Source organism: Erythrolamprus reginae, chromosome 6 (genome assembly GCF_031021105.1).
Source record: "Erythrolamprus reginae isolate rEryReg1 chromosome 6, rEryReg1.hap1, whole genome shotgun sequence".
Taxonomy (NCBI): domain Eukaryota; kingdom Metazoa; phylum Chordata; class Lepidosauria; order Squamata; family Dipsadidae; genus Erythrolamprus; species Erythrolamprus reginae.
Window position 1 is genome coordinate 25,044,658 of NC_091955.1, and position 15,316 is coordinate 25,059,973.

At 38.1% G+C, this 15,316-nt stretch overlaps 1 protein-coding gene across 1 annotated transcript; it reads left to right on the forward strand.

Annotated features, from left to right (window-relative positions):
• The first annotated feature begins 756 nt into the window (after positions 1-756).
• On the forward strand, positions 757-14,904 carry ZNF800 (zinc finger protein 800). Its single transcript, XM_070755416.1, has 5 exons — positions 757-1,106; positions 4,728-4,829; positions 6,240-6,335; positions 9,670-9,813; positions 10,676-14,904. The coding sequence occupies exons 2-5, from the start codon at positions 4,772-4,774 to the stop codon at positions 12,430-12,432; spliced, it is 2,055 nt and encodes a 684-aa protein (XP_070611517.1). The 5' UTR covers positions 757-1,106; positions 4,728-4,771; the 3' UTR covers positions 12,433-14,904.
• Positions 14,905-15,316: the final 412 nt, after the last annotated feature.

Consider the following 15,316-nt stretch of genomic DNA (forward strand, 5'->3'; position numbering starts at 1 on the left):
AAGCAACGAGGAAACAATATTAATAAAAATCTTAAACATTTTTAGACCCCCACAGCAAAAGCACAGGGGACCGAGTTCTCTAACTCTTAGTATACGGGCTGTTTATTGGATCAGCGCCAGGGCTGAGTGCGCACAAGGTAAGGTCTATGGATGTCTCGGATTGGGCAGCTAAGTTTCTACCTCAGGCTATCGCCACTGCTGGGGGCTACGCCGCGCTCTCTGCCCCCAAACTCTATAGTCAGGCGGCGGCTTTCCCCCCTCCCCCTATCCTCGCCAAAAGCCCCCCCATTCCCCAGAACTAGCGGGACCCCCAGCAGACTGCCATCGCGCGCGCCGCTCCCTTCCCATTGGCTGAAGCGCACGTGGAAAAGGCGAGTAGTGTGCGCGCGCAATCCTGTCCCCCCCCCTTTTTTGTTTTTTGCCTCCTTTATTTTCTTATTTTTGCCCCCCCCCCCCTCTTTCAATATTCCGCTCCTCGCGCGGGAAAGAGCACCTGCCCCCGGGATTGGCTCTGTGGGCGGTGTGTGTATGTGCGCGTGGGGAGGGGGAGGGAAGAGGGGAGCGGCGGCCAACGCGAACCCGGGAGGTGGCCCCGCATTCGAAAAGGGGTGTGTGTATGTATGGGTGAGTGGGTGTGTGTGCGCGCGCGTGGGTTTGTGTGAGAGCGCGAGCCGGAGAAAGCCGGGTGCGGCGCATGCGTGCTGCGCTGCCCTGGGCCTGCCGCGGCCACAGTCACTTCCTGCCCTTGCGCCCATCCGGCTCCGGGGTCGCGTCGCGGCTGCCGCTTGGGCGGGACGGGGCGACGGTAACTTTCTAGTCGGGACGCTTTGAGGGAGCGCTTCCCTCTTCCCCCCGCCCCCCCTCCTCCTCCTCGGCGGAGGCAGGGTCGGCGCGACTGCCTGTGAGAAGACTCGGCCGGCGCCCGCTGTCACCTGCCGGCTGTCTGTGAGAAGCCCGGGCGCTACTCCGGCTTTCTTTCCGCGCGCCCGCGCGCTGCCGTCCCGTCCGAGAAGCCGCCGAACGGAGTGCGCTCTATGGGCTAAATCGCCGCCTTTCTCCTCCTCCTCGGGCTAGGCTGGCGGCTAACCCGTCTTCCAGGAGCCTCGGTAGGTGTGGTGGCCGCGGGAACTTCTTCAGCCAGCCTCTTCCCAACAGCCGCGCCGGCTTGTGGAAACTTTGTGCGCGCCTTGTGTGTGTGTGGGTATGTGTGTGGTAAGAGCGAGCCCCGCTGCCGCTTCTTTAAAGACACCGGCTGATTTAAGTGACAGGTGTCCCGAAAAGGAGAAGCCCAAGGGTGCCCTGGCCCTGGGGAGAGGTGATGGGAAAAGGCGGCCGGTCTGGAACGAAGCGCTTTCCCAGTTGAGGGGGCTGTGTTTGTGCGGCAGGTGGAAAAGGTGGTGTGTGTGTGTGTGTGTGTGTGTGTGTGTGAATGTGAATTAAACGCTACACACACACAGGAGGAAAAGGTGTTATGGCGGGGGTGGGTGGGCTTGGTGCTGGATCCGATGGTGCTCTTTTTCCAGGGACAACGCTGAGAAGGGGCTGAAGGGGTTGGGGTTATGCGCATTTCCCCGTATTTTCTTTTCAATCTTTCCTGAGGTGGGCAGTCCTGGCAGAATTGGCTTAGGAGGTTCTGGATCTCTGTGTCGGCCCATAGGCAGGGGTCCCCAAACTTGCCAACTTTAAAACTTGTGGACTTCAATTCCCAGAATTCTCCAGGATGAGCTAAGGATTCAAGGAACAAAAATAAAGATGCTTCCTCAGTTAGTACAAATGAAAGAAAAGAATAAGTACAGTCTACCCAGGGAATACACACACACACTGCTCACAAAAATATTAATAAAGGGAGCGCTTAAACAACAGAATATAACTCCAAGTATTCAATGAGAATATTTCATTCATTCAGATCTAGGATGTGTTATTTGAGTGTTCCCTTTATTTTTTGAGCAGTGTGTGTGTATCACACACACACACACATATAAGATAGCTGGCTGGAGAATTCTGGGAGTTGAAGTCCACAAGTCTTCAAGTTGCCGAGTTTGAAGACCTCTGGGTTAAACTGAATTGGGTGTGTGATGAATAATGGATTATATGCCCTCGAGTTTTTGTCAGCCTGCGGATAGATTTCCTGCATAGTGATTTGTCCCTAAAGTAGTCTCTCAGATCATCTTTTGGTATACTAATTGCTGGGGAGTCTGCTCACCTTGCTGCTGGTTGCTGTCTTCATCTCTTCCTTTTAACTTTCCCAGCATTTCAGGTGCTAAAAATATTCTCCACATGGTCAGTTATACTCTGCTGTCTGTAAAAAAAAAAAACAAGTAGGAATCTGTCATTCTGCAGGGGGAGGTTTGCTACATAATGTTTTGTTATAAAGAAGATGAAAATAGGTACACCATCAGCTTTTTTTAAAAAAAAATATTTCTAAATTATTAGATTTGTCATGAATTGTTTTATTGCTGTTGTGAGCCGCCCCGAGTCTACGGAGAGGGGTGGCATACAAATCTAATAAATAAATAAATAAAATAAATAAAGGACTTTTTCTTATGATATTAATATAGATAATACAGAGAATGTGTATTACATGTTAATGATATGGCTTGAAAAATGTATGTCGTAATAAATATATTTCTATAGCCATCCATCTCAATGATTCTGATCATTAGATTTTGCTCTTGTCAATGGTTAAGCAAGTTCAAAGCCCTTTCATTTAATTTTATTATTTATTTAATAAAACAAGGGATTTTTTTTAAAGACAACAGTCTGTAAATTGTAGTTCTCACAAACCAGGAACCCTAAATCCTAATTTATTTCTTTTCCCAGTTATGTAAAGAGAGGGTTGTGCACTTGAGCTTGCTTTTAATACAAACAGTTTTAATCAAAATCATGTTAAATAATGCCTTTAAAACATAAACTAATGTTTTATGTGGATCAGGCTAATATATTTTATAGACAGCCATGACCCATAAACTTTTAGATTTTATCTATTACATTCAGACGTTAATTGGATTCTTAGCAAGCTATGGTTTGCTGACATTCCTAGGCTTTCTAGATCCACTTTCCTGTCCAAATTGGACAGATAGAAACTATATATCACTGAAGTAACTTAATCCTACCAAAACAGATGTAAAAATAAGGCAAGCATGGGAAATTTATAATGAGTGTATAATTTCTGAAAATGCTTACATATTGAACAGAAAGTGCACAATCTCAGTATGTAGCAGTATGAACTGAGGGAATTCTTGTAATTTATTGTAACGAAGGGTCATGTGCAAGTGAAGTTTTTAGTTATTTTATTTTATATCTGAGATATCATAACAACATACTATAATCTCATAATAACATATTCTGAGGCTGAGATAAAGACCTTAACCCAACAAATCACCTAACAAATTTAACTGCCTTGATATTTCTAGTCTCAATCCAATATAGCAGTAATTCGAGTGGTGCTAAAATTAATGAAGTTTAGCTTTGTAGTACAAGGTAAATTCATATATGTGGCAATACAAAAGAAATGAATGAAAAAGTATTGCTACAACTAATATGATATTGTTGGATAATATATAGACTCTAGGTTCATAATAAAATATTGAATTAAAAACACCTGCAAGTGAATAAACCTCTTTTCTATATAAAAAACTTAATGTGGAATTAATTTCTGAACTTTTGCTTCTTTCAAAGTTGAATTGAAAAGCACAGGAATGATGGAGAAGTATTCATACATGATCTAGGAACCATTTCATGCATGCATTCCAATAAATGTTGTTTTGATATTTGCCATCTGTTGTGTGATTTTGCATTTATATATAGTATGTCAGTGTCTGTTCTCATTGAACATACATATGTTACTAGTTCAGATCAAGGTGATAAACTTTTTTGTATGGATAATTTATTTAGACATGTATTATACATGAAAATGATGGATAAGATTGAAGCAAAGATGGTATAGCTGGAACACATGATGCTACCATTCCTTCTCTTCCTGTTACAGCTTACATCTCACTTCAGATAACATTATTGGATAATACCAAAAGCCTGAATTAATCAATAGCAAGTTTTTGTAATTATCTTGAGGGTCATGAAAGTAGACCAATGGCCACACATAATCTGGTTTGCAGGTTTCGTATCCCTGCTATCTTTGGAATTCATATACTGTAATGTTTTAATGAATATATAATTTTGAATTCATGATTTAAGATAATATATTCTACTGATTCATCTGATTTAGGTTTTTCTTGGGTGGCAATTATGGTAGCTGCAAGCAGCCACAGCTCTGTCTGGGCCTTTAGGAAATGTAAAGGCTGTTTTAGGGCTCTGTATTTTCTAACTTTTGTTTTTTTCTCTGGTTATTTTGTCATTTAAATGCCGTCACTGGCTCCATCAATAAGCTAAGTAGGTTTGAAACTGATAGGCAGATCTTATATAAAAGGGAGGGAGCTATAGACAGGGCATAAATTAGACTATCAGGAGTGACAAGTTGTGTTACAAAATTTGGTTCAGAAGCAAATTGATGCAACAACTTCTAATTGTAACAGTTATATAAGCTATAATTCTTGTATCTTTTTGATGTACTAAAATGTATGTGTGTGTGCTTCTACATGCACACAATCATAACTTGAATTTATTTTTGCATGTCTAAAGGTGTGTTTTCATATCATCAACTGATTTTTCAGATTATTGGTTTGATAAATTACCATGTAAAACAATTAATATTGGGTTTATTTTATCAGAAACAAGCTGAATGTAGAAGGAAAGGAAGTTATTGATGTAGAAAATGCCTCTTAGAGACAAGTACTGTCAGACTGACCACCACCATGGATGCTGTGAACCAGGTAATAGTATTGTCTTAATATTAAAACTTCAACTTTTTCATTTTTTGTATTCTTCACATATTATTTTATTTTCTGTGAAATACTTGGGTAAATATATATTAATGTTACATGAAATTGTTTAAATATAGCATGTTTATATGTCTTGACTTAACAATAAGCAAAATATGTAGTTTGTTTTATTTAATTATTTGTACCATGTCTTTTTTATTTTAACAAATAAGTCAAGGTAGCAAACATATCCAATACATCTTCCTCTTAATTTCCTACAACAACCACCCTATGAGATGAGTTGGGCTGAGAGAGACTGACCCATAGTCATCCAGCTTGCTTCCATAGCTAAAATGGGATTAGACTCACAGTCTCCTGTGGGTCTAACTTGGTGCCTTAACTACTAGACCAAACTGACTATGGAACAGTTTTTGTAAATAAATAGCTTGATAAATAACTTTGTAACTGTATTTTATATATTTAAATATAATAAAATGTAAGTATGATTTTCAGGATAAAATAGCTGTATACCTTTACAATTCAGTTCAATAAATTCAATACTGAGTATTTAGTATACAGTGATACCTTGTCTTACGAACCCCTTCTCCTACGAAAATTTTGAGATACGAACCCGGGATTTAAGATTTTTTCCCCTTTTCTTCCGAACTATTTTCACCTTACGAACCCACCGCTGGCGCTTGGATGCCCCACTTACGGACTTCCGTTGCCAGGCAAAGGCTCCCCTCATTGGGAAACCCCACCTCCGGACCTTCCATTGCCAGCGAAGCGCCTGTTTTTGTGCTGTTGGGATTTCCCTGAGGCTCCCCTCCATGGGAAACCCCCTCAGGACTTCTGCATTTTTGCAATGCTGCAGCGGATCCCAGTAGGGGAATCCCAGCATCACAAAAACGGGGGCTCCGCTGGCAATGGAAGTCCGGAGGTAGGGTTTCCCAGCAAGGGAAGCCTCAGCGAAATCGCAGCATCACAGTTTTTGCGATGCGGGGATTCCCCTGCTGGGATTTCCCTACAGTATCCGGAGGTGGGGTTGCAAAAGAGTCTAAATTTTTGTTGCTGTTGTTGTATTAATATCAATTTAAAAAATGACTAAGAGCTAATATTTTGATGAATTGTGTCCCTTAGAAGTATAATATGTACCTATTTGTATACATGTCTTTTTTGAAATTTCTGTTTTGTACATGAAAAATATTTCTGTGTTATATGTTAACAAAATAGATTAATGTTTAATTAACAAAATGTACACTTGCTTTTCCTTAAAAACAAAGGCATGAAGCACAAACAAAAACTGAAGTTGGAGATGAGAAATTACAGTAGTTATTACTGGTTGTTTTTCAGACTGCAGGATATACCACTATTCATGTAGTGACTCATTTAATTGACATTTCCATTTTTATTATTTTATAGTACGTGTGCTGGAACCTGGAGATCCACCTTTATTACAGCAGCCTTTTCATACATCAAAATCTGGAATCCAGCAAATTATTGAATGTTTTCGGTCAGGTATGCTTTTGTTTCTTCTTTTTCTTTTCTTTTTTTCTTTTAATATTTTTGTGATATTTTCATGATTAATTCAGTTTATCACGTGCAGTCTTATTTGGTCTAAGGAGATACTTGACATCTGAGAGCATATCTAGGTCTTTAGACTAAAATGAGTACAGTGGTACCTCTATTTACAAACATAATTCATTCTGTGACCAGGTTCGTAATAGAAAAATTAGTAAGTAGAAACAATTTCCCCCTGAGCCTCCCCTCTCCGGGATTCCCTTCATTTTTGTCAGCGCTGCTTTGAATCCCAGCGAGGGGAGGCTCAGGGGAATCCCAGCAGCGCAAGAACAGGCGCTTTTGGTGGCAACGGAATTCCAGAGGCAGAGATTCCCAGTGAGTAGAGGCTCAGGGGAATCCCAGCAGTGCAAGGACAGGCACTTCGGCTGACAATGGAAGTCCGGAGGCAGGGCATCTCAATGGCGATGGCTTGGGTTCGTAAGTGGAAAATGGTTCGTAAGTAGAGGCAAAAAAATCTTAAACACCAGGTTTGTATCTCGAAAAGTTTGTCAGTAGAGGCGTTCGTAAATAGAGGTACCACTGTAATCAGTATCAAGACAAAAAAAATAATTTAACTCAAATTTTAATGTTTATTAAGTCAGTTAATTCCCATTTAATGCTTTTCATAACAATAGCATCACCCAGAACCCTTTTCTGAGGAAGATGGATGGTTAAGAAATATGAAATATAAACTAACTATTTAATTTACTAACTTTCAGAGACACTGGAAGCCAGAGGAATGACTTTTTATTAATGGCAAAAATAAAAGTCAAAATTTTAAACTCCATTTTATGCAAATAAACTTGAATGCACATCTCTTGTTAAATAATTTTAAACAAAATATCCTGTTTCATTTTTAAAACTGAATTTCAGTTTCTAAGGTACATTCTTCTAGAAGTTTGGTTATCCATACACAGTTCAGACTTAACAGAGAAGCCACAGTTTTGAATAGACAAACAAGTTGGATAATTTAATTGTATTTCAAAATGTTTGTAATACTTTTCATTGAAGTCCATGAATTGCATGGTACAAGTTTAATTGCAGGCCTAAAACCTATCATTGTATTAGTAGTTAACAAAATTTTAACAGCTTTAAACATGATTTTCTTTTTTATGACTGTTACTCTCTTTCTTTCCATTCCAAGGATTCCTATCCATAATTATTATTAGCTTTAGTTAGCTTATTTCTTTCCCCTCTCTGTTTCTGATATCTGTAGGTCCTTGTGACTCATTTCTTTCAAGGTGTTAGGATATACTTTTGTTTTAGGAATCTTAAAATGCAACTACATATACTTTATATTCATTCTAAATTATGAACGCATCACAAAACTGTCCTATAAATCTACATGGACTGCCAAATTTCTCTGCAGTATTTTAGTATATGTGCACTACAAGTTAATAATGAATAATACTACAATTAAATTATTTTAAAATTGTGCTGGACCACACAATTTATTATCAATGTAATAATTGATTTAGAATAAGAGAGGCTGCTCAGTCATTTTGAATGTGTTTCAAGCATGAAACATTACCAAGATGATAGAAGCAGTTCATTCTACACTTAAATTAGTTATTGCATTTTGAATACAGAGCATTTTGAACTCAAAGCAGCTCTTTTTTTTGCTATCAAGGTGGTTTGAACTTGAAGCATTTTCTAGCACTCAGAGGCATTGAGCTTGTCATTTTCATGTCATATCAGGCATAGATATTCTAAGTGAAAGTATGACCTATGTCATGTTCTACCTGGTTTTCCTACTATGACTAGCTTAATTGAGGTATCCTTAGTTGAATTGCAGCACTACACTTAATGGCTTGTCCATCAGTTTGTCTGAATTCTGTACTTGTGGCTTTTTACATGACATAAGCTTTTAAAATTTATATAAACTAGTAAAACTAGCAAAACAACAGGTGGCAGGCCTCACTGTGTTAAACAATACTTGTGCATTCCATACATTTCATGATGGCATTACAATATATCACTTTTTATGCATAGCTGTGGAAGGGGTAGCCATAGACGGATAGACGGAAGGAAGGAAATAAAGAGAAGGAGAGGAAAAAAAGAGAAAGAAAGAGAGAAGGAAGGGAGGGAAGGCGGAAGGAAGGAAGGAGCGCAAGAGATTGTATATAAGGCAGAAAATTTGTATAGCCTAACTGGAGAATGAAAAAGAAAAACTGTATTCTTGAAACTCAACTGGCCTGTATCTGGTAAGCTTGTAGAATGCAAACCATATACAGTGATCCCCCGGTTATTGCGTTCCCGACCATTGCGAACAGGCTAATTTGCGATTTTTCAACCCGGAAGTCAAAACACCATCTGCGCATGCGTGCCCTTTTTTCTATGGGCACGCATGCGTAGATGGCGCCGGGCAGATCAGCTGCTGGGCGGCTTCCCTGGGTCTTCCCCCTCTTGCTGGCGGGAGGGCGAGCGGCGGGCATCAGCGAGGAGTTTCCCCACCGCCCACACAAACTCCTCGCTGCCGCTCGCCCGCCCTTCGCCCGCCCACGCCGTTCGCTCCCCCTCTTGCTGGCGGGAGGGCGAGAAGCCCTCCCCAGCACCCGCTCGCCCGCCCTTCGCCGCTCGCCCGCCCTTCGCCCGGCCACCCGCCGTTTGCTCGCTGCTTGCCCGGCCACCCGGGTTCGGGGGGGGGTGCTGGCAAGCCGCCCATGCCGGCGGCGACGTTTTAAAACAGCCGCGCGGCTTTCCAATGAGTCCCGAAGACAAACGCGGAAGTTTGACGTTTGTCTTCGGGACTCATTGGAAAGCCGCGCGGCTGTTTTAAAACGTCGCCGCCGGCATGGGCGGCTTGCCAGCACCCCCCGGACCCCCAACCCGGGTTTGGGGGGCTGCTAGGAAGCCCCCCATGCCGGCGGCGACGTTTTAAAACAGCCGCGCGGCTTTCCAATGAGTCCCCTTCCCAGGAACCCCAATCTTCGGCTCCTCGCTAGCGCCGCGGAAGTAAAAACACCATCTGCGCATGCGCAGATGGTGTTTTTACTTCCGCAGCGCTACTTCGCGAAAACCCGCTCGTTGCGGGGGGTCCTGGAACAGAACCCTCGCAATGATCGGGGGATCACTGTATTTTCTAAGTACATTGTTGAAGCAACATTACTATTTTCAGTGACATTTTTGCATGAATGAAATATTACTATACAATTCATTTGAATCCTATTGTTTTTGGTAATTTGATAAAGCAATTGTTTTTTATCGTTTAGCTAACCTCAGTTAAAGCACTTGCCCAGGTGAAATAAGTGAACATTCTGACCTGGTAATTTTTTAAAAATTATTTGTTTAGGAACTAAACAACTCAAGCATATTTTGCTAAAAGACGTGGATACCATTTTTGAATGCAAATTCTGCCGCAGTCTCTTCAGAGGGCTACCAAATTTAATAACTCATAAAAAATACTATTGCCCACCTAGTCTTCGGATGGATGACAGTAAGTTTCTTTTCTCTAAATTTTCTTTCTCAGATTTTACAGTTACAGTGGGATAATGCTTTTAAATATAGTAATTGTTAAAATGTAGCTTTTTTTCTATAAAGCATGCATACCAGTGGTGGGATTCTATTTCTTTTTTTCTACCACTTCTGTGGGCCTGGCTTGGCAAGTGTGGCAGGGGAAGGATACCGTAAAATCTCCATTCCCCTCCCATTCCAGGGGAAGGTTACTGCAAAATCTCCATTTCCTCCTAATCAGCTGGGACTCAGGAGGCAGAGAATAAATGGGGGTGGAATCAGTCAGAGATGGTATTTACTGGTTCTCTGAACTATTCAAAATTTCTGCTACTGGTTCTCAAGAACTGGTCAGAACCTGCAGAAACCACTTCGGATGGATATATACTCTTAAAAGTAGAATTTATTTTATCTGTACTATATCTGTACTGTACATTATGAACAGAAGATATCTCTTATCTACAATACTTTCTAAAGAGTATAGAAAGGGGCAAAAGTTAAGTTAAAAATATGAGCCAATAAATTGACAGGTACTTAATTTAATTTATCTTAAAGAAAACCTATGGTTGCACACTATATATAAGTGTTCTGTGAGATACTGTATGTGATTTTGAGCCCATTTCTAACCTTAAGTCCAACCCTTTCCTTTCTGAACAAAGGGTGGTTAATGTTTCCAAAAAATTAAAGGTTGAATGTTAGTTGATTTGAATGTCTATGGAAGAGTGTTTATGGTTTCCCTCTTAATATTGTCTTAATGTAATTTACTTTAATAATTGTTTAATTGTTTAAAAAAACACTTTAATGCTAGTTGTAAAATTGTCTAATTTAAACTCTATTTTATGTTTTAGACTCTCCTGATATAAATGATAAACAGAGTCAAGCCATAACTGATCTCCTAGAAGCTATGTACCCAAGAGTGAACAAGCAAGATTATATAATACGTTTAGAACCTATAGAAACAAACCAGAATGCTGTGTTTCAGTATGTTTCAAAGGCAGATAGTTCAGTGGAGAATACTGATACAAACACTGTTCCAGACCAAGCTTCTGTAGAAACACCAGAACATACAACAGAATCTCCTCCTAAACTAGTGTCAGAAACAAAAGCTGAAGAGACTCCTCCCTTAGTTGTGGACGAGATAATGCCAACTCCAGAAGAACCTGCCCCATGCTCAAAACCTAAATTAAAATGTGATAATAATTCTGATTCTGGTCATCAGTTAATTTGTTGCCTGTGTAAAAAGGAATTTCATTCCAGACGCAGCATACGCCGTCATATTAGGAAAGTCCATAAAAAAAAGATGGAAGAACTAAAGAAATTTATTCAAATTAAAAAAAGGCCAAATCAGACATCTGGAAGGGGTCGCAATAAGAATGTTTTGGTAACTTTGGGTAAAAGTTGTCCTTTGTGTATAAAATCATTTGCTACTAAAGCCAATGTAAGAAGGCATTTTGATGAAGTTCATAGAGGACTGAGACGGGATTCTATAACTCCTGATATAGCTACAAAACCTGGACAGCTTCTATCCTTCGATAAAACCTCTGCAAAAACTGCTAAAACACAAAAACAAAAGCCTCCAAAAGCTGAGTACAATTTAACTGCTTGCAAATGCCTCTTGTGTAAGAGGAAATATAGTTCCCAGGTAATGCTTAAACGGCATATGAAAATTGTTCACAAGATAACTCTTTCTGCTAAGAATCCTAAAAGGGAGAGAAAGCCTAATACCGAAGTGAAAGTGAAAATCGAACCAACAGAATCTGCAGAATCTGTGCCTTCCATCTGCAGTTCTTTGCCGAAGGAAGTAAAGGGAATAAATAATTCAAATGAAAGAAAAAATACATCATCCATGGAGAGAAAGAATGCAGTATCCAGTGAAAAAAAGAAAACACCCACTGAACGAAAAGGCATATCATCCACTGGAAAAAAGAATGTAACTCCAGCTAAAAAAAATAAAGTTAAGCAGAGCTGTCAGAAATCAAAGTCAAATAATCAGTCTCTTGCAAGTGGTCTCAAAAAGCCCAGAAAGCCAAGGCTGTCAGCGGGCTTTGATTTTAAAAAGCTTTACTGTAAACTCTGTAAACGCCAATTTACTTCTAAACAAAACTTAACAAAGCATATTGAGTTGCACACAGATGGAAATAATATTTTTGTTAAATTCTATAGGTGTCCCCTCTGCACTTACGAAACACGCCGAAAGCGTGATGTGATAAGACACATAACAGTAGTACATAAAAAGTCTTCACGTTACCTTGGTAAGATAACTGCAACTTTAGAAATCCGAGCAATAAAGAAGCCTATTGACAGCATTCTAAAAACGGTGGCAAGAAGAGGCCCTCAGAGGGATGAAGGTAAACAGAATGGTTCAAAACAAGACATTACCTCTAACTCGCCAAATAAAAAATATGAAGGAACTGATGTTGGTATTGAAGTGAAAGTCACAAAAAACTTTTCTCTGCACAGGTGTAATAAGTGTGGGAAAGCATTTGCCAAAAAGACTTTCTTAGAACATCACAAGAAGACTCACAAAGCAAATGCGACACATTCATCTGAAGAAGACAACAAAACCAAAGGCAGAAGTACAAGATCTAAAGCTCTTGTCTGTTGAAGAATATTAGTGCCTTCTTAAATACATGCCTAGATTTTCCATTGGTACATAGAGTGCAATCACATTTTTATAGATCTAATGCTTCAGATGGTATAAGACTTTTGCATTCATTAAAAAAAGAGTTCAAGATTTTTTTTTCATGACAGTGAACCTAAAAGTAGTTTAAGTGAATATACACATGGTTCATCAAAGTTTAATATTATATATTAGTATTTGCATAATATTTCGTTAATGGTTCCATAGTTCCAAATGATTTTAAAAATTAACTTTGCACTTCATTGGTACTGACCAGGCACAGCAAGCATACATGAACTGAAGATCTATGGATGTGATGTTTCCTAAGTATGTTCCTTTAATACATTAGGAAACATTATTGGCATAGAACTTGGAACATACATTTGTATTTTAAATTAATGGCATATAACCTTTAAACCCTAGGGTTAATACTTTTGTATTTATGCCACCATTCCTTTTATATTAGGAGAAGATTGTCAGTAAAAATATATATATTATTTTATTTGAGGAATGTTTTTGGTAGTTGGTTATTTTTTTTCCTGGAATTTTAACTATTTTTTCAGAATTAATTTGGACTAGGTTGGGGTATCAGATAGCCTGTTTTATTTTGTGTAATGAAAATATGGAACAGTCCCAAATTATCTTGCTTTAATTGAAAAATCTTGGATAACCAGCTGTTAAGTAAAGAATAGTGTTTTTAAATTCCTGTGATTGAAAAAAGTTGTTTCAATTTAAGAGAAATGTGAGTATATCTCAGTAGACAGGGGCAAAGGCTCCTTTAATTTTGAAGGTAACGTCATAAAATTAAATTACTTGTAAATTGTGGTATTAATATTTTAAAAATATGTAAATTTCCAAGCATTTGAAAGGTATTTTCAATTTGGTTGGTTAGTTTTTGTTTTGTTTTTCCTTTTTATTAAATAAAAAAATGAATCTCTAAACCAGAGATGATTTAAACATTTCACCCTATAGCTTACTTTTCCCCTTTCCTTGGTAATTAGAAGGGGACTCTTCAGCCAATGAGGGAAGTGATACAAAGAAAACAGAATTTTTAGTAAATTTTCCCTTTTTAGCCTGTAGATAAAAGTTCCTACTAAATCAAAGAATTATTGGTATCAATTGAATGTTTTCTCAGTTTTTACCCAAATAAACAACCAGCTTATATGGTAAGCTTATATGCTACTATTAAACAAAAAACATTTAAAATTGGTTATAGTTTATATTATATATGTATTTCTCCTTAGCTCAAATAATGTGATAATATTTTAAATTAGAACCACTAAAATCTAGAATAGTACTATGAGAATAAGCTATTTTGAGACTTGAGAATGTTGACTCCTAAACAACATAACATCTTGTCCAACATTTTCAACAAAATTAAACTTCATTTAAAGTAACACCTAAAATTGAAACCCAGTTGTTTTACTTGATGCAGTTCCAGAGTGCTAATAATAAAAAGGAACAATTTTAAAAGAAAGTTTGCAAACATTTTAAAATGAAATTATCACCTAGAACATGTGTTTCATAGGTGTGGTCCTTACTTAATTCTGATTTTATGGAAAAGGGGTTTTTTTGTGATATACTACTAAGCAAATGCTTTGTGATGTACTTAAAATATTTTTATATATAAAATGAATGTATATGAGCAGTTTTCTTAGTATAATTTGAATGAATTGTAATCTAGCATTTGTTTTAAATTCAATTCATGGTTGAATTTCAACATTCCCTTATTTTAATTGTTCGTTTAAAAAAATAAAATTACACACAAGCACTTTAATAGCCAGAGTTTAAATTTCTTTTAGTGATTTCTTCTAAAGACATTACACTAATATTCCTGTGAAAATAGTAGTTGGTTGGGATTTGGGGTTGGGTTTTTTTTTTTGGTAGTATGTTCATATTCAAATATTTGTTTTGTAGTGTGTTAATTATTGCCTAAGAAGAATAGTGCAAGGAATTTTTTGTTGTGCCCACAAAATATTGAATGACCATTTTAGGTAGCACTTGACCTTTTTTATAAAGTTTATAAGGGGCTTGCTCGTTATTGTCTATTTTATAATCAGTTCTATAGCAAAACAGTAGCATACCTTCCATTATGAATTTCTGGCAGGTTTGTGCGGCTTTTAAAAAAAATTAGAACATGTTTAGTGATTTGTGTCAAATTGCCAGATACTGAATATCAGATGAAATGCCATTTTTAAAATACTGGTTGACTCCCTTGCTATGGGAATGCCTTGTGTCCATATTAACTTTTTGTACAAAATATATCTAAAAATGTTGATCATAAATAAAAAAAATATTCTTTTATGGCTAGATACATGTTTGGCCTTTTAGTGCTTTGCACTAAAAAACTGTGAATGAAAAATGGACTGTAACTGTTTCTGGAAATGTTCTGTGTTGAATGTACATGCTTGGATAAATGTACTTTATTTGAATAAACTGGAAATTATTTCAGCTAAACATACTTAGGCCCTCTTTATCAAATGCACAGTTGAGATATTGTTTATATTTATATACCTTACTGTGGAAAACCTGTAAGAACAGTTGGCTATATCAGATTTATGCAGTTCAGGGAGACGGATTTGTTTTGCTCTTTTCTTCTAGGGCAGTGATGACAAATAATTTGGGCTCGGCATGTTAAAAATTTAAAAAATGCCTAAATTTGACTTTGCTAGCATGTCATACCTCCCCTCTCACCTGCCTACTCTGAACAGATGAGAAATAATAATTCATAACAAAGAGTAATACATTAAATTATTTAAATTTATTGTTAAATAAATGAATACATTCTTAATTTTAAATATTTTTGGAAATGCATAACTGAGGCAGCTCCAGTTTGTAGAAGGCTAGGAAACTTTGGGAGAATGCCTTG

Excerpts from the sequence above, each read along its gene's own strand:
- ZNF800 (XM_070755416.1), top strand. The coding sequence starts at position 4,772 with ATGCCTCTTAGAGACAAGTACTGTCAGACTGACCACCACCATGGATGC. Across the intron at positions 4,830-6,239 it reads CCATGGATGCTGTGAACCAG|TACGTGTGCTGGAACCTGGA; the intron begins GTAATAGTATTG and ends ATTATTTTATAG. Across the intron at positions 6,336-9,669 it reads TATTGAATGTTTTCGGTCAG|GAACTAAACAACTCAAGCAT; the intron begins GTATGCTTTTGT and ends TTATTTGTTTAG.